General features: G+C 33.8%; 1 protein-coding gene across 1 annotated transcript; it reads right to left on the reverse strand.

The window, feature by feature from the left end:
- Positions 1-381: 381 nt before the first annotated feature.
- LOC119068302 (homeobox protein Hmx) lies at positions 382-21,167 on the reverse strand. The gene is made up of 4 exons (XM_037171843.1): positions 20,421-21,167; positions 6,058-6,167; positions 3,155-3,446; positions 382-979 (listed from the first exon to the last, which is right to left on the reverse strand). Exons 1-4 carry the CDS (start codon positions 20,783-20,785, stop codon positions 682-684), a joined length of 1,065 nt encoding a protein of 354 aa, XP_037027738.1. The 5' UTR covers positions 20,786-21,167; the 3' UTR covers positions 382-681.
- Positions 21,168-24,758: the final 3,591 nt, after the last annotated feature.

The following is a 24,758-nucleotide window of genomic DNA, read 5'->3' on the forward strand; positions in this document are numbered from 1 at the left end:
GTGGTCTTGGAAACATTGATGCATTAGTTTCATCCATACTGAGCGGTAAAACAAAGAAAAACAACGGCAAATCAAAACGAAAACTACAGTTGAAACATCCAAAATTTGAAACTGAAAAATTGTTACATTTATGCATATAAATTACTTGGTGCACTGTATACTCATACTGGTAAAACATTTACATTTTGTTGTTGTTGTTGTTGTTTTAGGATTTATACAAAAATCTAATTTAATTAAATCTCTCTTGATTAATATATACCTGAATAAATTTTTTAATTTTAATTTTTTTTTCAATTTTTTTTCATTTACTTTGAATTTATACTTTCAATTAATTTTAAATTATTTTTTTTGTTTAAATTTTAATTTGTTTTTTTCATTTCATTCAATTATATTTACTTAAATTGTAATTTCTTTTAGTGTTCATTATTTACATTATTTTTCAATTTTCTTTTTTTACTTTTTTGTTTTGTTATTTGCAAAAAAGAAATCGTTTTACCTCCCCATCCATATCAACTAAATGACTCTTTGTTACACTATCTCACCATTACGAACTTCCATCATCCTTGCCATCATCATTATCATCATCATCATCATCGTCATAGCCAACAACCGTCACCATTAATATAGTTGTTAGTATCAAGTGTTAAAATAATTGTGTGAATTTATGTACAATTCTTTGTTCTATACCAGCGACGATAATGGCGGTCGCGGTGAACTACCGCGCGGATAGTAAAAAGATGTTGAATTCGGATGGGGTGGAGGTTGTACGAATCCACTACTTCCACCTTCATGATATAATACAGGCACACGAACCAAACGTTGAGCCGCATGCGCCATATTTGCCATGTTCGCTGCTTCCAATTCAGCAGCGAGTTGTCGTTTCCATTTGTTTCGTCGATTTTGAAACCAGATTTTCACTTGTGTTTCGGTGAGACGGAGCGATGCAGCCAAACCAGCTCTTTCCGATGAACTCAGGTACCTGATGGGGATAGGGAAAAAATTGTTTTTTTTTATGTGTGGCAAAATGAAAACGAGAAAAAAAATTTATTGATTCGATATTTGGAGGAAAAAAAAAATTGTATGTGGGGAACATGGAACAGTAGTTGCTTCATTCCTTTTTATAATAAGTATATAAAGACCGGGGGATATTTTTCGGATAAATAACTTCAATTTATGTATTTTGTACAACGGAATGCGGTTATACATGGTCGGTCGGATATAATGCGAATGAATGTTATTTATTGGATGCGGTACATACGATACAGTTTATGAATGATGTTGCCTGTTGTTGTAGAATCATAAATGTGTGGAAAAATAACGGTCTGACCAATCAATAAATTGATATGCCGAATGTCTAGCAATTTACGTCTTTTTTGCATAACAATTTTATTGAGATATTCAATGTAGTGGTCCAATAAGGGTTAACGGATACAAACACTGAGTTTGCGAAGCTTGAAAAACTCGAAAAGTTGAGCGCAAAACCATACCATTACTAGCCACATTAATCTTTTTTTCGGGAGAGATTGTTAATACGAAGAGAAAGAAAGTGTTGTCCAGGTAATTATGTCCACTTCATATCCAAAAAATTTTTTTTGTAGCTTGATTACGTAATGAAACTGATCGACGATATGTATTTCATTTCAACACTAGTGTTAAAAAGTACCTCATTATTATAGAACTTCGAATGGTACACGAAACACACTATTTTCGTAAGTCGCAGAGAAAATACTGTGCTCGAATGATAGCGGCTTTGGATTTATGTACTTCGGACACGTATAACTGCTGACGTGCGACTTGTAACTTTTTTATACACACGGCTCGTTAAATATACACAAATGACTTACGACATATTATAAAAAAGTCATTGTATAGTCACTCTGAACATGTTTTATACGCCGTACTTTAGCACCATACGTGTCCCGACATTGTTGATATCATTTTCATGAATTGTATCGCTTTAAGCTTCGTTTACGAATCAGTTCAAACAATATTCTAGTAGTATACATTGCTGGTTAGCTGGTTGAGTGGAAATTGACGCCGTAAGTGCGGTCGAAATTCAAAATGGAAAGTGCATAATACTTTCTAACGCAGCGTCATTTTCATACAAGAAAGCGTTAAAATGTACTTTTCGGTTCACCTTTTCATTGAATCGTTCACTTGAAATTCAAATTTTAGGTACACTTACGGCGTGAATATCGTGAAAATCCCGCAACTCATATTTAATGTATAGGACAATTTTAAATAAAGCTAAGACGAGAGGCTACGTAATTTAAGCCCAATTCAGAGTCGTCCGTTTAGTTCATCCGTGTACTTGACAGATGTGTTCAAACAATAGAATGTAGGCGGAGTTTACGTAAACGGATGAACAATTGTTGTAAACGGATGAATTTTTCTTCTAAACGGATGAATTTTTTTAGACTGAAAGGCTTTCAGTGAAAGCACCTTTAGGCTATCAATTTCGAATTATTACACTCCGTTAGCGTGACAGCTGTCAAGTAAACAAAGGAAAACTGACACTTTCCTTTTTTAGACTGAAAGGCTTTCAGTGAAAGCACCTTTAGGCTATCAATTTCGAATTATTATACTCCGTTAGCGTGACAGCTGTCAAGTAAACAAAGGAAAACTGACACTTTCCTACCAAAAATTCATTTTGATTTGCCAGCTTTAGTTTAGTTGCCATGTAAACGAATGAATTATTGTTTACAAGGAGGAAAAAGGAGGTATTTCGGCTCCAGCTTGACAGACTAAACAGTTGTGTAAATACAGCATAATTGTCAATATTCTCAATTCGAAATTGACAGTGTGTTAGCAGCTTTAAATAGAAGGTGAAAAACTTCAAAAAAAAATCAAATTAAAGCTGCAACCCTCATTGTAGATCGTGGACGACCTGATACTTGAGACAGTTTTCTTCTTCCGAATTTGACCGAAATTTCAAGACAAGTTCGTTCAAAGCGAAAAATATTCAATTTTTCTACTAAGTTGTAGATTACTGATACAACAAAATTGCATTGTCATTCAAAAGCTGATCAAAGCTACCAGAAGATCTTAAACCTAAAATACACTGCCTTATTACGGGTAAAGGAATTTGGATAAAATAAATGTTGAAAGGTTGAACTTAACAATGACAAATAAATAATGATGAGGTCTGACCTACCTTTTTAAATCAAATGTCGATTCCAGTTGGAAAACTTGTGCTCGCGAAAAAACTGTTCGTGTTTTTTTCTTGCGTTTCGTCTGTATTGAACCATTTAAACTAGGGGAACCACTATCCGACGGTCGTTCGGGACTGTCGGGTCCGTCTTCTTCGATGATTTCCTGTCCATCATCATCAGATTCATTCGAGTTGTTTAAATATGATGATGAATGAAGAGGAGATGATTTCGATGCAGGAGGCGGTGGACTCAGCGATGGTGATGGATTTTCAGTTGTATTGGTCGATGAGCTGTCTGCAAAATAGATATTAAACGGAAAACCAATTATAGCTGGTCATCTAATTGATTTTGGGGGTAACTTAATCCAATTAATTCGTTGGAGAATTATATGGCATATGTGTACAACTTATCGAATGGAAAGGTGTTATAGACAATGCCCTTTGTACGTTGTAGCAGAATACATTTACGGTGTGTTGAGTTGAGGCTATTATGTTGCTCTGAGGTCGTTCGTAAGTTAAATCAACCGTACGTAATTCTTTTAATATTATTTCAAACTATAACATGGCTTTGAATTGCCAACCATTTAAATACCAGTTTTGTATGAAGTTTATACAAATGTATAATATGGGTAACAAATTACGTCCAGCACACACCATATTGATTTCATCGCATTTACAAGGCAGTAAAAAAAGCGAAGAAAATAAAAGAAAATAAACTCCCCAAAACCCTAGAATATTATTGCTAAATGCTTGTCTCACTTTAATCGTTTTTATAGTCGTTTAGTGTAATAAATAAATTCTTACTTCAAAAACGGCTTTGTATCGTTGTACGGAATAGGAAGCCGAACAAGCGACGACAAACATTTTAGCAATGAAGGAGTTTCGTAAGTATCTCTCTTTGTGCCTGTTCAATAGGAAGCCATACGAATATCATTTTGTGAATAATCGGTCTCTTGAACGACACACACCAAATTACATTTTTAATGTTTTCGAATGTAGAAAAAAGTGAAACGTTAAATTGAGCAAAATTAAACGGATTTTTATTCGGAAATTGTGTGGTACATCAACCTGAACTTTTTGCAATAGTCATTGAATAAATTTGTAACAACACTACAGATCTCAGACCTTTTACGGATGGCTTGTCATTTCTTATCGACAGCGATGACCAAGACGATTCGCAAGAAATTTTATTGGAACGATTACTCAAAGACAAATACAAATGCAGAACAATGTTTTTGCATTTGGAGAAAATTCTCACATACTCAACTTTACACACAATATCAATCTACTACAGCCACCAGAAGAACTACGTTCCCTTAATGAAAATTCAATTCAGAAACGGTTAAATATCTTGTACACACACGGTTAAATATCTGTCATCGACAAGTGCGACAAGTGCAATGACTATCTTTTCTAGAGGAAATTTTTTGTTTAAATAAATGAAATAAAACATTCTGCGTCAATATGTGAGCAAACAAACGAAGTAATAGATTGAAATATTATAAACAAGATAACAATAATAATAATCTGCCTTAACAAACCACGAAGGGTTCGGTGCTCATTGCTAGTTTGCCTGCTACCCTTTATTGAAATATTTCACTGTGGATAGTGACAAACCTAGAGTCATCTATGATATACTATCAGCGAATCCAGCAGAGGAGTCCAATGAGTTGATCTTTAAAATGTCACACTGACAACGCATTCGAGCAGTTTAAAGCAGACAAGCTTATATGGACAATGAAAGATCATTTTCAACCGGTAAATACCGATCGTTGTTTTTAGGTAAATACCCATATACTGCATTTGAGACTGCATTTGGCTTAGACATAGATTTATCGACTTATTTATAGTATTTTTTCGAGTATTATAATATAATTTTATAATTGGGCCTGTTCAGCAATCTCAATAAACAAGCAAACAAAAAAACAAATTTCTAAATTGGAATTGCAGTGGAAAATATGTATTGCTACGCACTTTCAATATCGGATCTATTACTTCATTTAATTTAAGTATTTCACAAAGATTCATTTTCTTTGAACATGTTTTTTGGTATATAAGACAGCGTTATAATCAGAGCTTGTCATTTCTTCCTGAAGTCGTTATCGATAACAGATGGGTTGATAATTTGTTTCTGAATTTTCCAGTAATCGTCCTAACTGTTTAGTCAATACATCAAAAAAGGAACTTCGTAATCCGTTCGAAACAATTGAACCATTAACTAAATTTAAAATATTTTTTTTAATTCAAAAGAATGTCTTGTGTATCAAGGAAACGTGATGCAAATGTTTAAAAGTGCTCAAAATTTGAAATTTCCATTAGTGAATTCCATAATTCCATTTGACATAATGGAGGTTGGACATGGTTTTTTTCCTCTGCATTTTCCCTCGAATAAGATAAATTACAAAAAAAAAATGAAAATCAGTGTAACAAGCCAACATTTCCATTAACGTACGAAAAAATTTTATTCATAGGAATAACCACGTAAATGTTGGCATCAAAAAAAAATTAATTTTAAACATTCTACCTTTGCCTATAGAGATCCGTACATTTATGTTCCATATTACATACATTATATATATACCTAAATATATATATATATATATATATATACGGTGCTCTACTCTTACATGTAGCCACATTTAAATTGTACACACAAAAAGAACTCATTAAATGTATGTAATACATCCAACAATGTTTGTGAAACATACATAAAAATCTCCCCTTTTATCCGAAACAACGATAAAAGTGAAAGGGGGGAACCAGCATTACATCAAAGGACCGTTCCCATTTCACAAAAAAAAATATATAAAAAATCTATCCAAACATCAAAGAACACTCATATTTTTGCTCGTTTCATCACAGCATAATTTTTTCATACAAAAATTACAAAATAAATAATTACTCACCGTGGGTTGGACTATGAAATGACATTCTATGATGGGCCCACGGCCAACCGGGAGGACATAATGCGGCATATCTTCCAGCTAACGCACCCCAATGTGATATCAAACCCAATCTGCAATAAAAAAGGATTTTTGTTTGTGAGTTTGCGAGCTGTTGTTTTCTTTCTTTCTTCTTGTTCCGGTTTGTTTCGTTTTTGTTGTTGTTTTTTGTTGCTACTGATGCTGCTACTGTTGTTATTACTCTCTTTTTCTTCAAGTTTATACTTTTTAACGTTTGAGTTGTGTTAAGGTAATCCCGACGTTAATGTTACTCATTTTTCACCATAAATAAAACATAAACGTGAAATTGTTCCTTATAATTCCTTATGTACTTTGCAACAAAAACATTATGAACGTAATTTCTCTCCACCCCATCCATAACTTACATTAAATCTCTACTTAACGCTACAGGATAAATTTACCTACTTTTCTTTAAGCAGATATTTATTAGCTGTGAATAGGGGTTTTTTCGGGAGGGAGTGCTTTTAATGCCTTGATGCCAAAATATATATAATATTAAATAAGCTCAGAGATTTATAAGTGAGTGGTTGCCACTTAACATTAACTTTTGAGTAAAAGTTAAAATAATGTTGTTTAGCCTCACTCTTCCTTAATTTCGGGTATGGGGTGGGTGTGTGTGTTCGTATATAATGTAAATATCAGAACTTTGTGAAACATTTAAACAAAAGCGGGATACTACCTACAAAATGGTAAGATACAAATCTTGAGCGAAATATTGAAGAGATTTTAGACTTCCGGTCCAATAAATATTGTTGTTGATTTTGTTATAGAGGAAGTATAACCCTTCCGAATGAGTTTCTCGTTACTTTTTTCTTCTTCGTATAAGACGTCTTTTAAGGAGGGGTCGACGATTTGCTTTGCATACAATATGGTATCACTTTATATAAGTTGAATTTTGTTGGCAATTTGTCGATCAATTTTTACAACTTCCTTGATGCTAAGTTTTTAGTTACTTTGCCAAAATCAAATTTTCATATTTTGCGATGGAAGGGCAGTTTCGTTTGATGGTTTAGGATGCTTCTGATGCTTCTGATGCCAAACTGACGGGAAGAAAAACTTATTTTGTAGTAGATTGATTACGTATTTCATCCTTTTGTTTTCTTTGTTTAGATGTTTAGAGACCCCACTCACAGCCTTTTTTACAAGCTTTGAAAATGTTCTCTGCGGCAAGTTGGCGCTTAATTGATATCTCGCCTAGATACAGGCTTGATACAATGCACACAAATTTATAGTATTTGGGGTATGTCATATGAGTCATTCAGTGTATGTTAAACACCGTTGCATCAGCCACCAAGCACACTGCAACTACTTAAATTATGAAGCTTTAGTGAACTTTAGAACATTGCCAATGCGATATAAAGTCTAGCAAAATTCCATATGGAATTGTCTGACACTGTAATCGAACCTGGTTAATTTTGGTGGAAACCAGTACGTAACCACTGAGTGCCTGAGTGATCCGATTGACATAGAAATTAGTATCAAAACGACAAAATGGCTGATGGATTACATTTTCTCCATATTGGTCGGACCCCTGCCGTTCATCTGCTTCTCCACGAATTATGTTGTGCAATAATTGCCGTCGAACTAAATTTTATTTTTAACGGACATTTAGCGGACATTTAAAGTCGCAAAAACGAAACGAGTTGGATCATCCAACTTGGATGAATAAATTTTTAGAATTCGTATATAGGAAAACGCTTAGTAGTACTGACAGTACCCCACAAATTAGTAGTTCGTGATAAAAGTTGTAGTGATGCGACATACAATACGATATTTCGTATACACACACAGTTTACTACTAATCGTTCAAAATAATTCAATTTCAAATTGGTTTTAATCACCACACGAATAAATTTCATTTTCCGTAATCATCGAACACCAACTGAGATTCGATTCCCCTTGGTAATACGTTATACACAATCATCAAACTCTAATAAATTTTGAAACATAATAATATTCGCTGCTGTTAATCCCTTTTCCCAGTTAGTTTAAGTATATATATATATCCCAACAACAACAGCAAAAAAAAGATTTTTTTTCACAATTTAATGTCTACTTAAATACTCAATCCAGTGTGTACATACAACATAAAAGGCTGGTAATAAGTACAACAATGGTTTAATTTCACTCTCTCTTCAAACTATAAAATAAATGTATCTAACCTCCAATGTTGCTGATTGTGTGTACCGAATGGGATAGGATGGGATATATCGATTCGGTATTATATGTACATAAATGTGTGTACTGCTCTTGCGGTGAATTGTGTTTTGGAAAAAAGAAGCTTTGAACCGAAACCATTCTTATGGAATTGGTTGGCTAATTTGAGTTTATTGATGTTGAAGTAATGTTTCTCGTTTTCCAGCCGCATTTGCGAACATTACGAATCAAAGTAAAAATCATCAATTACAAAAGGTGATTAAATCGGACGGTATATAACATAAATCGATTTGAAAATTGATATTATCAGTGATGTGTGTTTGTGTCTGTGTGGCTTGGATAGTCAATAAAATTTGATGTTGTTGTTGTTACGAAAATAGAGGTGGAAATTAATGAAAATGTTTGCTTATCACGAAAATCTGGTACGGTAAACATTATCACAGCAGGACAACATACAAGAATAATTAAGTCACAGATCAGTTCGACAACTCGACGTGAACGCAAACCAAACACTTTGAGCACTTATTATTAATGAAGCTTCTTGTAATGGAAGCAAGTTTCAGTACGCCGGTGAGCGATGCTTGAAGGACTTTTTTTGTAGATCAACGTGAAAAACGTGAAATTTTTCGCATATGATTACCACGTCACGATAGGTTGTAAAAGTCGTCTTGAGTTTGAATTCGAAATTTTCGCATTTTTGTGCCAAATCAGCCATTTATGCATTCATTGGGAAAATAGTATTTTACATGCTACATGCGTCAAAAACCGTACTTTTCATGTTTCAAGCACTTCTTTCGACACCCTTTGCTTGTAAAATCCATTACATAACTCGGGCTAAAAAATGAAATGTCTCGTTTTGCGGTTAGCCTATCAATAGAACTCCAAACTATTATATAACGAACTGTGACGCTCCTTAGTTTAGTTCGTAATGTCAATGGACTTATCTAACTCTGCAAATGTTTTCGCTATAAATCGCTGAGCATTTTAATTGTTTCCACCAAAGTGACTTCTATCGCAACGAAATTACACGCGATTATAATAGAGTGGAATATAAACGTGTACAGCTACTTATATAGCCGAAACATTTTTACTCGGATCTGAAACATTGATCTAAATTCGTTAACATTATGATTTGAACGGGCACATTAGCAGAAATCAATACATATAAAAAAAAACCTCCGCGCTATCACCGAGCCAACCAAAATGTAATAAATTAATTTTTGAATGACCAAACCCATTTCCAACAACCATAAAAATTCTTGTTGTAACATTTTTGTGTTTTATTTGCTCTCTTTTCTGTAACATTTTATCCAACTACACAACACATCCAATTACACACAGCGAACGAAAAAACGGAAAAACCAAATTATCAACAAAAGTCTATCGTCGCGTGAATCTCCAATTAACTACTCAAATTAATTTTTATTTCATTTGCAGAAAAATGTAAGGATCAAATGGGGAGTACTTAATGTATTGATAATTGGTGTTTAAATAACCCAAGCTGTTCGGGAATGGTTTATATTATGAAGTCAGACGAGAGGAAAAAAAGGGGTATATTTATGTACAAGAGAATGCATAACACATAAAATAAACAACGACCCTTGTTTGTTTTATACTTTATATTTAGTTAGTTGGTTGTTGTTGGTTTTTATTTCGGTGTGTGGAGGGCTTTGCAATGTTATGTATTTAAAGAAATATACCAGCCAATGAAACCATAAATTCGAAATGGTAAATGGTATAAATGTCAGACATGTTAATTTTATCTGTCGAAATTATTCATAAATTTGACTGCGCATGCACGTAAAATAATTGCGGTAAGAAATAAACGAACAATTACATCGTTTTAACCTTTCCAAACTGACAGTCGTGTCGAGGCATAATCTTTACATCTTTTACTTCATTTGTTTAACCATACTTTTAACCATATAAAACAATAACTAACTAGAGCTCGTCGCTTACATTGCGAGAAAAATTCGACGAAATGAATATCAGCGACTTTCTTGAGGACCTCATCGATACTTCTCGCTGTTACTTATTCCTGAAAAACGTCAATTACTCGTTATTTCTTCAGAAACTTGCCGCTACTTATGTCGTCGAATTTGCAGTGCAATATCGCTTAAGACGACTCGACACAACGCTAAATTGTAGACTAAATTTCTGCGAAAAAATGATATATTTTTGATGAAAACTTCTTATCCAAGTCCTTTCTGCAAAAAGTAAGACTATCGTTTTCTGTCAAGAACTATTGCGTTTTCTCTTCATAGAGGTTACATTACCACAAATATTTATTATTTTTACTCAAAGCCAACACATTTTAACATAAAACGATGGTCCCACTTTTTCCAGAAAGGTTGCGCATGGGAAGTTATCATAATTTGTGTGCACAAATATTGGCTACAATTTGGCGTGTGTCGATTCGTCTTAATAACAGATGAAAGGTTAACTAAAAAATGTAAATTTTATTTATGTCCCACATTCAAATTATAGAATCTACTGCACAGTGCTTGACATAAAAGAGTAAGCGATATTTGTAGTAAATCCAACGTAATTCCTAAAGCCACAAAATACTCTCTATAACCTTTTATGTAGCTAGTTAGTCTGACGGAATAAAAAAACGCATAAAATCAAAAGAAACCATAAAAAACTAAAACGTTATGCATATTATGGCTAGTATACCATCCATTCATGATACGTATATAATACACAATATGGCATGCTTTTGAATTGGATCAAATTTTATTTAATTTTCGTTTCTATTCTGTAATTTACTACACTTGTGACCGAGTGTACACATTTTATCAATAATAAAAAAAACCGGGAGAAATCAAAATGTTATTTTTAATCTTTATTGAATTGAATACAATTTTGTGTTGGCCTCTGTTACCAATGAATGTAATACAATAGAAAAACGATTTTATTAATCTCTCGAAAGCCGCAAAAGTGTTTTTAGTCGATGCATTTTATAGTTTTGCATAGTGCAGGACTATTTAGCAGTATATTACACTACAAGCCACCACCACCCAACAATAGCATTAGCTTTTTAGTTAGAAATTGAAAATGTTTGTTCTTATTATGTGATATTGTGGTTGAAGAAAAAGTGCTGATCGATTTGATTTGTAAGCTGTGGTATTTTCCAGTCATTGACGATTCAAAATTAGTCGCATGAATTTAACCGATTAAAGTTGACCTTTCTATACAACGCTCATGTCGAATGATTTTATATTTTCAAGAAATGGTGACATAATACTGGAAATGTACTCGAATACGGTAAGTTTGACATTTTCTTTTATCCATTAGATCAAACAAGGATTGTGACTTTGACAATCATTACTGTCAAAAATGATGAAAGTAGTAGATTTCAATATAGTTCGGTATAACGTGGGTATGTAAGTGGGACAAGCACCTCTCTTTCGCATTGAAAATGTATCCACAGCTGACAGATTTTATAATTAAAAACGGAAACGTTTGAAAAATAAAAATTACATCAAATTTAATGCATTTTTTAGCGAAAAGTAGGTCATGATGGAAAATGATTTTCCATAAGAAAAACTAGGCAAGTATCATCATCACTCAAATTTCCGAGAATGACATTCATTGAAGTAAAATTCGTAAAATAGATAGTCAACTCATTGAAGTTCTCCAAATTATTTCTTCTACAACAAACACAAACGAAAATTTTACGGAATAAGATCCTAATAAAACGAATTCCTATTTACCGTAGCTCACTAACAGCTGCTGTGTTCTACGTTCATTTCAAAATATTATCTTCCATTATTATGCGATCTTCATTCAAAAGACATTCGTTGAGAGAAACGACTATTCGTCTGTTATCCACAGCGCCAACAAAAATAAGTGATGAGCCCTACTCTGGTTGTTATACAAATGATTGGTTTTTGTTTTGTATGTTCAGAAGCGAGGGGCAGATTAAATGGAACCAAAAAATTCTTTGAAAAATTTTAAAAACTAGATTTCCATCAGAAAATCCTGATTAAAATCAGGAAAATCCATAAAACAAAATCCTAGGAAAAAAATTCTTGAAAATTCATGAAAATCCTTAAAAATCGATTAACATCTTAAAATGTCCACCGAAAACGGCAAATAAAATCCACAGAAAATCATTGAAAATGCTCAGATGATTTTCTTTTAATTACCTAATTTACCTAATTCCATTTAATATATCAACTTCCCATTAAATATTGAAGATAAATTTCAAAAAATTTCCCCACTTTTAACCGTCTCTCATCTTGTTTACAGTAAACACACATTTTTTAACACGCTCAACGTTCCACAATGCGCCTTCGTCACTCGACTCAACATTACTCATTTATGAAGAATCATCTTTTTAAAACACTCTCTTAGTCACCGCAATATCTTTTCACAATTTTTTTGTACCTTCCTTTTTTAAGATTCTAATCCCCATAAGTAGATATAATTTCATTCGTCTTTTGATTGTCGTGTATTTATACGTTCATTCTTCTCCAGTCCTTTATCTGTTCTATTTTTCTCTTTTTTTCGGATATTTTATTTTGTGTTACGGAAAATAAGAACCGAGAAACCTCACATACTAAATAGCATTAAAGAAAAAGAATTTTTCTCATTTTTTTTTTCATTTTAATTTTACTTAAGAGGTGCTTGAGGCTGACACCGTTGACAGAAATCCGCCTAAAGGACTTTTCGCATCAGCGTGGCTCATCTACTTTGTCGGAGATGCTGTTAACGAGTATAAGTTGTTTGGAGGAAAAAAATAAAAATAAACGGAGAAGTGGTATGAATGATGGTGCGATGGTATTTCTGTTTATTTTGGTGTTGCTTTTTATTTGTTGTTGGTTTTTGTTGTTTTATTTTCTCTCTGTTCGGTTGATATTATTTAACAAGACCAATATGAATGGTTAATCTTCTCTTACCCATTTATAAAGTGGTCGCTGTTATTCTTTTGATTATTAGTACTGTAAACATGCAAAAGATTAAAAGCGATGATACGCGCACACACTAAGCACAAAAACACAAAATGTAATTACATTTGTGCCCGGTTTGGTTCTTTAATCTTCTGCGTAATATATACATTAAATGTGTATCTATTGATCGCATATTGAACAATTACACGACCGGCCTTTGATTCGAAATGTGAACAATATTTTTCTATATGTTTCACTCCCTCAATGAAAGCACCAGCACCAACAACAAGCCAGGGAAAAAAATGAAATAAATAAATAAATCAAACGAAACTCGATAGAAATGTGAATCGACTGTGTGTATATCCCAATAATGTATTTAACACAAAAGAAGATTAGATTGTTCTCCTTTTATACAGTCTCTCATCTCTTTACTGTGATATATTCCCGTCGTAAATCTGGTACTACATCCAAACGTGTATTGAATTTCAAACGAAAATATAAATGATTTTGTCTGCACACACCGATTTGTATAAATGATTGGAGGAAATCTTTTAAGTGGAAGCACAACATTAACAGTCAATTTGTATAATATTACAACAGGCAGAAAGTTTTTCCTTCTTTCGTTCGGAACGGAATAGAAAAAGGGTGGCCATATGCTTGTAATTTTCATATATAAATGTGAAATTCGAATACATCATCAGACAAAACGGAGTGCACATCCACACGAAAATTGGATTGCATGTTAAATTATTTATTGAAATTTCATAAAATGATTATCATAATAATAAACAAAACAGGAGAAAACAAAAACAAAAATTAATTAAAATAAAAACCTATGTCGATTTACCGGAACAACACAAAAACATTTCTCGTTCCTTCCTTCTATCCTCATATTCGGATTATACACAGTGCGCCCGACACACCGAAAACGATCTAATATTTTTCAAGTCCAGAACCTAATAAATATAAACGGAACGCAGGTTTCTCATTAACTTTTCAATTTGTTTGTTATCGATGAAAATCATCTCATCAAATCCCTCTTGTATGTTTGGTTAATTATTCGTTATTAAATTTTTGTTTTTTTTTTTTTGTTATAAACGCAGGAACTTCTCTCATATAATATTCTTTCAACAAAAACCCGATGCGCATTTATACATACACTATACGTAAAACCGCAAAAGCATATTTATGTTCTATGCGTTAATGTACCGCATACCATACCCATAAACATATAAGTATTTTATCCGCCAACCATCGTTTTTGTTGTTACGTTCTTTCAATAATACATTATTTAGATATGGCTTCTTGCATTTGATGCTTTTTTTATTGTGGTGCGTATGCAGGCACACACGACCTAGATCAGATGTTGTGATAAGATAAAAAAAAATTTCGGGTTTTTTTTCATGTATGCACACAAAATAATGGACTGGATGGCCCTATAATTTTCAAATTAAATGTTAAAAATTTAGTGGTCTAGTTTCAGTGATCTTACATATCAACAATTGTGGAATTATGAAGTCATAAATGACTAATTGGTTAGGCTTTTAGGTAGGTAATCCCCTAAATAGATGATATGGTATTGAATGCAGAAGAAATGTTTCCGTTTAGAATCTATGTTAATATAGTTGCAGACAGAGAAATCTCCTAACGGAAATCGCACTGAAAAATCTAACAAAATTCTTCCTGAAACAAACTTCACCAGCTTGAAATTGTTGATCCTCTTTTATAACTGCAACAGCTTTCGAAGGGACACAAGAAATATTTGATTCTATAAAATTGTTTTTTAGACGATCAATTCATTTACAAACAATGTATCGCGTGAAATCTGTTCTTCTATTTTCATGTTGTTGTTGTTATGTTTCACGCAAGATCTTCTATTTGGTTAGTTTTAACTTTCTGTTTGCTATACGGAAATGTTGTTTCGAAGCTAAAGCTTAAATGTAAATGATTTTTGTATAGCTCGTATTACATTCTAGTACATTTTGTCATAAATTCAACTTCACTGCTAGTTATTTCATGGATATTCACCAGGTTGAAGTTATTTCACTAGAAAATAGAGCGCAAAGAATCGATTTGCTCAAAAAATAACACATGAATAGCCGCTTATAAATTCATTGAAAGAAGAATTCTGTAAAATTCTCTAACTGATCCTTCAAAACCAACAAATCATCGACATTTGTTTTATGTAGAACAGTGCAATGAAAGTAGTGCGTAAGTGGATTTTCTTAAATATATTTGCGCACTATTTCGTAAATCGACGTTTGTAAAAAATGAGGATCCAACTGCTGTACAACCTTGTTGCTAACATGTTAGTAAATGGGGTTTTGCGCAAACGAAGTGTTGCCGACCTCGCCTTCGGCTCGGATCGGCAACCTCACATCACATCTATTGCACAAATCTTATCAAATATGGGAATAAAAAAAACAACACCTTTCACAAACGCCAAGAAAATCACCAATTACAACGCACTTCAAGCATGAGTGCTACTCTAAATAGAGTACTGAAACTTGACAGTGTGTCATACAACTGTAAAACACTGTAAAAAAACTATATCATACAAAATAGTACTCTATTTGGCAGCTGTCGTCTATGATCACTTTTGCTTGAAGTGCGTTGCCAATAATCGAATCTTTTGACCTAAATATTTTCATCAGAGTCACACCAAATCTTTCACTTCATTCGCTTTTACGTATGCTTCGATGCTTCAAATATAGCGTTAATGTCAGAGGATACGTAAATACGTTAAAAAATTGAGTGTTTTCGTGACGAACTTTTCTCCTAACTGAGTTAGTTACTATTTAAAGTTCTTCGCAAAAAAAAACAAATCGAAAGTAAAAAATGTCATTGCCTGTGTCAGGCGAAAGTTGACGATGACCATTACAGTTTACCCCCTGTGAAAATGATCCATTTACATGAAGAAAATTTTCGGTAGTTACCGAGGCTTGTGAATTTACTTTTATCACAAATTGTTTACATAGTTAAATGAATCACTATTGATCGATTTACATGAAGAAATCTGGTCACACCGAGCTATTTTCGGAATAAAGACGACGCAGGAGACGCAAGCGTATTGATCTGTACTTTATCTTATTTACCCATCGATAGTACATCGATAGATTCTAATATTTGCATATAATTATTGTCGAAGATTGAACGAAGACAATACATACGCTCAACGACATGCAATAATTGCTAAAAATTAACAATGAGTTAATGGAAAACAAATTGGAACTCATTTAATTGATTTCTCCGATACAATTTTATTTAAATAAAGATTTTAAGTCGAATGCATTTCGGAAGATCCTCAATCCTCAACAACAATGACTTTACAACCACAAATAACATAAAACGATAACACAACAAATATTGAGAACTGAAAGCAAACAACTACATCTTCAACGCCGTGGCGGTTGAAACTCTTGGGCCTTGGTTGGCCGATGTAAAGGACCTCATTAATAAGGTTGGACACAAGTTCAATGAGATAAGTAGTGATCGTCGTTGACGTCGATGCAACGAATCTCATTAGCTATCCAAAAAAAAGCTAACGTAACTTCCGGTTTGTGTATCATTCCGTCCTCCACGGGTTTGGATCAAGTTTTTTATTTGTAATTTTGTTATTTTCGCATTGTTTCAACTCGTAAAGCTGATCTTTTAAATTCAATAAAATAAATGAAAACCTTAAACGATAAACCAAACCAGAGTATTCCAGCAGCCTAGATAGCACAATTTGGCAATTGCTATTAATTAGCAAATTAACGTTCGTAATAGGATTTTATCTACGTAGATATTTTGTTTCGTTTTCATTTACGACCTCGATTACGAGCTATAAAAACATTTCTGTCTGAACAAATTTTAAAATGAAAATGAAGAAATTAAAAGGTTAAAAGGTCGGCGTCGACATCTGAAATTAATCGATTGTTTGCATGGAAACTCTTGCCGGTAATTATTTCATCAAATTCTGACAATTGATTTGACTCTCTTTAACCGTTTTCGTCTGTTATCGATAAAGAACGTGAAGCTCGGGCAGATGGTCTGGTCTTATATACAGCTAAAATCATGTTTGAAAAAATGTCATGGAATGGAAAGCGACGGAACAACTAAACATAGAAAACCGTACTTAAAAGACATCTGAAATCTCTTGCGGAAAAACTTCCTTCAGTATGATCCGATGATAGGAAATGCTGCTAGTAATAACCTGTTGCTTTTTAAATTCCCAGGCACTACAGTACAAACAGTGAAACATGAAACATGTTATGCAGCTGAAACTCAATGAGGAGGAACTCTACTCCATAAGTATAATGGCATGTTGTGATGCATGCCGAGCCGATTTCTGCAACAATTTATTTTTCTTGATAAATCAATTCCATTAGAAAGAAGAAGAAAACAATTAAAAACTCAGTCTCAATTCACATTAGCAAAGTGTGGAATTTTTATCGCTTTCTACCCCTCACACTGTAGTTTAAAAGTGTTTCCTCGATAATTATCATTAGAGGTGTGCGCCGATCTTAAAATAATCGGCGGCGGTGCGCCGACTGGTAAGGGATCGGCGGTGGCGCGCCGAGAGAAATTTATAGTCGGCGGCGGTGCGCCGATCGGCGCGCCGATAAATTTACAAAAAATCTAAATTTTCGAAAATAATGCAAAAACATTTGAAAAAGCGTGCGCAATCCTTTTTACGAACACTGAATTCTTACTATCTTGCGATCTGAAGTATCAACAACTTATACAAGGGGAATCAACCGAGACATATCTCACCTTTTATATTTTGAATGTACAATCACTGACCTTTTATTTTAAAAACATCTGATTTAATGAATCCACGAATGATTAGTGAGTTTGCGTAAATGCCATATAAGCGAGAAGGCTGCAAAGCGCAACCAGTAAAAAACGATCTTTTCAAAAACAAGTATTTACAATAAATAAAAATCATCAACTCTGTTACGCCCCAAAGTCCCCAAAATGCAACTAGCGTTTCTCCGTTGAATTGCAATAGAAATCTTTTGTATTTGGTAATCCATGGAGCGTTGTTCGCCAGAAGCTTTTCTCATTAATGAACAAAATTTCTTAATTAATGTACTTGTTTCGGGACCCATGCAACCTAATGATTCAAAAGCAATAGGTGTAAATAAAAATTTTTCTTTTAAACGTATGTAATGATTATGCTTGAATCTTTCAGCATTATCTGCAATTGATCCAGATTTTTTGGATGATTGATTTATCTAATTTATCTAATGGTTACATCGCACAAAATCCCAACGTCCGGTCTTTTACCGTCATCTCTAGAAATGCCCGGAGGTTGTAACAGATTGAGCATGAGAAAAGATTTTATTAACTTCATCATGTCCTGGAATCCATCGTCCGCTTTTTTGCAAGATAAACCGTGTAAGCCATCCTTCATAACCTATAAGCTATAAGTCAACTTACAAGTTGGAAATTTTAAGTCACATCATCATACTAGATGTTCTGCAGGTTTGTTATTTCCAACTTATAATTTATATGTCATTTACGCAAACTCACTACTATTATCTTTCGATTTATACAATAACCGTTCCCGTTGTCTTTAGTCCATCTTCTATGTAGGAGTGAGTTCGTGGTAGAAGGTTTTCGCAAATAAGAGATTTAGATAAACTTAAATTTATAAGTAATAAGTGTATTAGCTGAGCAGCATAAAGAAACCTGACTTATAAATTAAGAGAGATAAACATTTGCTCAAACCTTGTACTCAAGCACACACTTTTGTATAGATATTTCAATTTAACTTTATATTACCGCCCATTAAAATGGTTGAAAGCAGTAAACGTACAAAATTTCGGCGCGACGAAAATACAATCGGCGGCGGCGGCGGCGTGAGCTATTATTTTTCGGCGGCGGCGCGCCGAAAATTTAGCAAAATATCGGCGGCGCGCCGGCGTAAAATCGGCGGTGCACACCTCTAATTATCATCACAATAAAATTTTTGTCCAATTGTAGCTTATCAGTCGATCTATTAATTGGAAATTATATATTTAGTCTCAACGTAATCTTCTGTGAAGAAACTATACTTTCAGACCACTTTCTAGCATTTTGACATTTTGCTTTGAACTAAACCCACTACTTGAATTTTTACCCAACACCACACCACGGCGAAGATATCCATGGACATGATGAAGCATTAATAACCTTTACTTGGATACAGTTTTCCAAATAATACTCAAACCGAGATTCGTTATATTTTCGCGCTCTTTTTAAAAAATAACAGAATTACGGTCATGAACACCTAAAAGTGCCGTCGTGTTAATAATCTCTGATTTACTTGGTCCACTTTATTCCACACACTCATTTTTGTGACTCATGCATATGTGAAACACGTGTGATCGCGTGTGTAACAATGTTGACTAATAAAAATGAGATAATACGGCAGAGTCCGAGACTGTAACGTTTAAAAACAGGGTTTCATCTGTTAACGAACAGCAATGACTACAGAAATAAGAGTCGTTTTCTAGCTAAAGTTGCTTTTAATAGCAAAATGGATGTTCCATTTAATGAAGTACAAGACTGTGTTTGAAGCTAAATAGTTTAAACAACAGAAGTAACAGAAGAGACAAGCTCAGTTTGTAAAATATATAATAATCTCAGTTCTAAATGTAATAAAATGATATGTCACTGTTTGTAAATATTTGTTAAGGCAAGTGTGAGGTTTGCGGAACGAGCCGAAGACGAGTGAAGTAATCACATGTGCCTAAACAAGCATTTACAAGCAGTGACGTAACACATTTTACATGTTTGTGGACGGTAAGTGCATTTTCCCTGTCACAAGTAGTGCATAAGCATGTAACAACAAGTGTTAATGAATGGATGAAGATATTTTCTTTTACTTCCGTTCATCCCGATAATCTATGATAAACGAGTCAGAAAAGTGAATTGACTTCTACAATTTAAACCACTGGGAACAGAATTAGTGTTTCGATCCGCGGTAAAGTAGTTTCAACTAAGTTATGTTAAGCACAGAGCTTTAAATATTCTCAGTAACAAAACGGTTGCTTGAGTTTCCATTCACTGCAAAACCAGCGAAGTGTTTATCAGCCCAATTCCAATATTGCACATATTTTTTTTGGACACAAATCCTCAAAATCCAAGTTCTTCGAATTAACTTTCCGAATTACGCTAAGCTATAGTCATAGTCATTGAAATATTTAAAATTCTTCCTCACAACAAACGAAAAATATTGGTTTTTTTTTGTAGTATCCGGCGGAAGATTGTAGAAAATTTATTTACCTGGATAACATGGCAGCATCGTGACTTCCATTCGAATCGGATAGCGGTAATTGCGGTAACGGCATCAGCGGCCCTTTCTTTGTATCACTACGACTCAAAATACTACTAATTGAGAAACTGGTGTACGCTGATCCGGCCGACGTTTTACTGTGTTCCGGCGGCGATTTTGGCGGACTCAACCGTGACTCTGTGCTGTGATTGAATGTTGTATGATGGTTTGAATAGGAAAAGTCCTTACGTATAATCGATTCGTCACCACTACGCGGCGACGGTTCCGGACTCGACACAACATTTATATCCACATCAACATCGACAGACGACATTTTGAAATTATTTCGATTTATTTGGCCACAATCTAGTTTCATTTATGCAACAAAAAAATATTTTTCTCTTCGCGGGTTGACACTTATTCACCGTTTCATTTCGCAACAATTTTCATTTTCATCACGTAAATATTTGTTTTTTTTTTTAATTCTTTTCCTTCGACGGTAACTTTACCGATTTGACCGATTTTATTAATTCAACAGAACAGATTCGTTTCGATACGATAAGTGGAAGCACACTAAAAGAATTTTTCTTCCAAAGAGAATTCCACTTTTCATTTGCACTATACTATTATCTCTAGTTTGGAAAAGCACACAAAACAGTTCGTTAATCGGTTTTTCTGGCTTGTCCTCATCAACGTTCGACTTAGAAATGAATGCTGAATGCCACAATATTATTAACCCCTGTTATGCGTGTTTATTCTTCGTCTTTTCAAATGTTATACCCAACTTTCGTGTCTCTATATTCATACACTTAAATGTAATTTTTAGGGATGAAATCCACCCTTGTGTATTGTGTTTTGTATTATTTTATTTTTACTCTTCTTGTAAATTAAAATAACTCACTTGTGTGCTGTGGGGCGTGGCCAATATTGCACATCTGTAGCCAATGGTTGCGCAGAATGGGTTGTGCTTTTCGGAAAATTGTTGTTGAGGGGTTGCAAAATATTATACGTAGGGTGAATTGCTCTCAATGTTTACGGAACGTTTTCTATTTATATTGATATGCATATATGGAACTTGTATTTTGTGTTAAGTGGGTATAGTCAACGATGGAGAATAGATATAAACACATTTAGTTCTTTTGATAGCAAAACAACATTGTCTATTCTTCTGTTAGATTTTTTCGGGGTGTATGCCGTTTGAGTTAATGGTTTGAGAGGAGAAAAAATAACATTTTCGATGTGAAGATGGGGTGGTTAAAAAGATCTGTTCGCTTCTGTTTTTTTTTTTAACTGCGTATACATAAAAGCTACTCGGTTTGCATTGTTTGCTACTGGAAGATGTACATGTTCGTAGATTGTTCGTTTGTGAAATTGACGGAAATTTGAGACCGTGTTGTGTAAATTTTGTAAAACGATTTTTGATTTTCATTTGACTTAATGCTATTTTCTATCTCTGCTCTTCGGGATGGTTACAAGAATTTCCATTTGTATATTGGGTGTTGCACACAGCATACCATCTATGTTGTGTGTATGTGTTTGCGTTGAATAAAGCACAGCAAAAACTATTTTTGCAGCAGAATGCACAGAGCGACAATATAATGAGATCTAAATGTCGACAGACGAAACAATATCACGACATTAAGCATTAAGTGACTGGCATTCAGACATACCAATGAATTTGGTAGTTTTATACTCGAAGACAAGGGACGTAAAGTTTAAATTGCACAAACATTACGAATTGTAAAAAATGCCATAGGCGACAGAAAAGCTATATACTCCGTCCGGGGCTCTGTAATATAGCAGAACTAATGAAGTAAAAGATTTTGTGTCTAACACTTGAAAATACTTAAAACAAGAAAAGTAACTGATTGATTAGTATATTAAGTAAGGCTTTGCTATTTGAAGTATGTTAAATTTAGACCAGGGACTGTGTGAGCTGCATTCTTTAGGATCTAGACTTTTTTATTGACTAAATATTCTAACAACATCGCTCGAATTGATTCTCCAGGTCTTTTGGACGACAATAATTACCATGAAGATATTTCCTTTGGTCAGACATTTTAACATTTTAGAAACGCCAGGCACATACATTGCTGTATAATTTTTGGATTTACCACTTCTTTTGTTCATTAATCGCTTAGTGTTAAGAAACAAAGTGTTGTACTTCTATAATTTTAACATACTTTTCAATATATAAAACCGCTTTCACAGGCCCTTTTTAGCCATTGCTGTCGATAACAGATGACTACCAGTTACATATATTTCGAACAAATATGATAACATACACACAGAGTTTGGATCACAATTTTGCTGGTTCCGATCTTTCCTGGTTAACAAGGTAACTGTTACCAACAAAAAATTGTGAAAAAAATTTATGTGATCAGTACATGAGTGCATTATAACAGTTAAGTGAGTACTCCGTTGCGTTGGTACAAATCAACTCAAACTTCCGCTGCATCCAATAAATGATCCGATCGGAACTTTAAAACAAAAATATTATGGCGAGTGACTTCACTGTAGAAAATCAAAACATCGAAGCACTCAATTGAAATGAAAAGTATCAAACTACCCGCGATTTGGGGTATAAATACGAGACATTTGTACGAAATGAAGTCAGAATAAACTGGTACGTTAAACGGGCAACAGCCCTAAGCAATGTGTTTATTTCTCAAAGTAGATAGGCAGAGGTTTCTGGCACTACTAGTGCGGGGATAATATTCCTTCCAGTCTACAATGCTTAGTAGTCAGTAGCAGCACAGATAAACGGTATTCAAAGAGAAGCTGTAAAATTCTCAACAGCATTGGTATCCATCACCCATCACCTATCGTTAAACAATTTCCGCACACATCTTTGAATAATTTTCGTTTAGTGTTCCTGTTGAAACCAGAACCGTATAAAAATAAACATCTCTCAAAAGTTCGAAAAACGTATGTACTCACATCTCGAAAGTTATACGGACTAACGAAAGTGAATAGTCCTTCAAACTCAGTTTGACCCACTATGTCATAGAATCAATGAAAAAAGTTGTGTTCTCTAGATAATTAATTATACAGGTTGTGTACACAAATGATTGCATAGTGATAGGATTGTGTTCCACACTTAGAAAAAGGGACAATAATAAAGTGAAATTAAAAAAATAGTGCGTTGGTCCCAATGTGCCGTCCAATACTTGTCTACCTTCGATATTATATTAACGAAAGACAGTGAAGACCTATGGAGTGGTTATTTGAACTCCACCAATAACTCCAATTGTTATATTTTTTTTTGTGAAGGGGGAGCAGTGGAACCACACACGTCATAAGGACCAACGGAAAAGTAACTTTAGTCGAAATGACCATTTCTGCGCCATGAAAAATTAACTTATGTCGAAATGTTTTGTACTCAGTGCACCGAATTTCCCAAAGGATTTTATGCGTTGTACGGCAATATGCCACCATTTGTGTTCCAAAAGTTTCAAAGTGTTGCCTAATTGATTCCTTTGATGCATTTATTATGCAATAACAATCAGTCTTTTTTTCAATATAAATTCAAGGGCCACCGATATTGATCAGATGATAACGGTATTGTAAATACCGGACAAATGGCATCCCTTGTAATAAACCCAACGAATAATAATCAAAATTATTCGATTATGATTTTAATAACTGAGCCGAGCTTTAGTTGAGCTCCACATACCGTATACACATTTCCAAAGAGCAAAATCTGTATAATGCGCCTAATAAAGGGCGTATGCTTCACCGTACAATGCGATTTCAACAATTGCAACAATAAATGAAAGACGAAAAAAGAAAGAAAAGAAAGAAAAAAAACTTAAATAATAAACTCAAAGGGACGATAAGTAAAATGTGTATAATCTAAATATTTCATCAAAACCACTCAAGTATATGCGATTGTAAATATAAATGTGAATGCACATTGCACGTTATATATAACGATGATTATTGCATGCCAAAAGAAAATCCCCTTAATCTTTCTAATAATATTTTAACAATAAAGTGGCCTAATGTGTGTGTACATGTAACATCGCACCAAAAAATTAAAGAAAACAAAATTTCTGTTCCCGTATCTCCTCATTCTTAAACAAATCTGTTAAACAAAATGTACTGAAGATCTTCAATGTGATTTTTTGCATGCTTTTTTTATTGCGAAAGCGATAATACACAATCGTAAACAATAAACACATTCTTGTGTTCGATATTTCACACAAACATGCCGATACGTTTGTTGTTTGGCTGGGTGTTGTATGTATGTATACACAACACGTTAATCCTTATCTCAAAGACACCTTTTTTGTGTCCTTTTAACACTGGAGATCACCACTCATTTGGTTATATATTTTTGTTTTGTT

Source organism: Bradysia coprophila (genome assembly GCF_014529535.1).
Source record: "Bradysia coprophila strain Holo2 chromosome X unlocalized genomic scaffold, BU_Bcop_v1 contig_173, whole genome shotgun sequence".
Lineage (NCBI taxonomy): Eukaryota > Metazoa > Arthropoda > Insecta > Diptera > Sciaridae > Bradysia > Bradysia coprophila.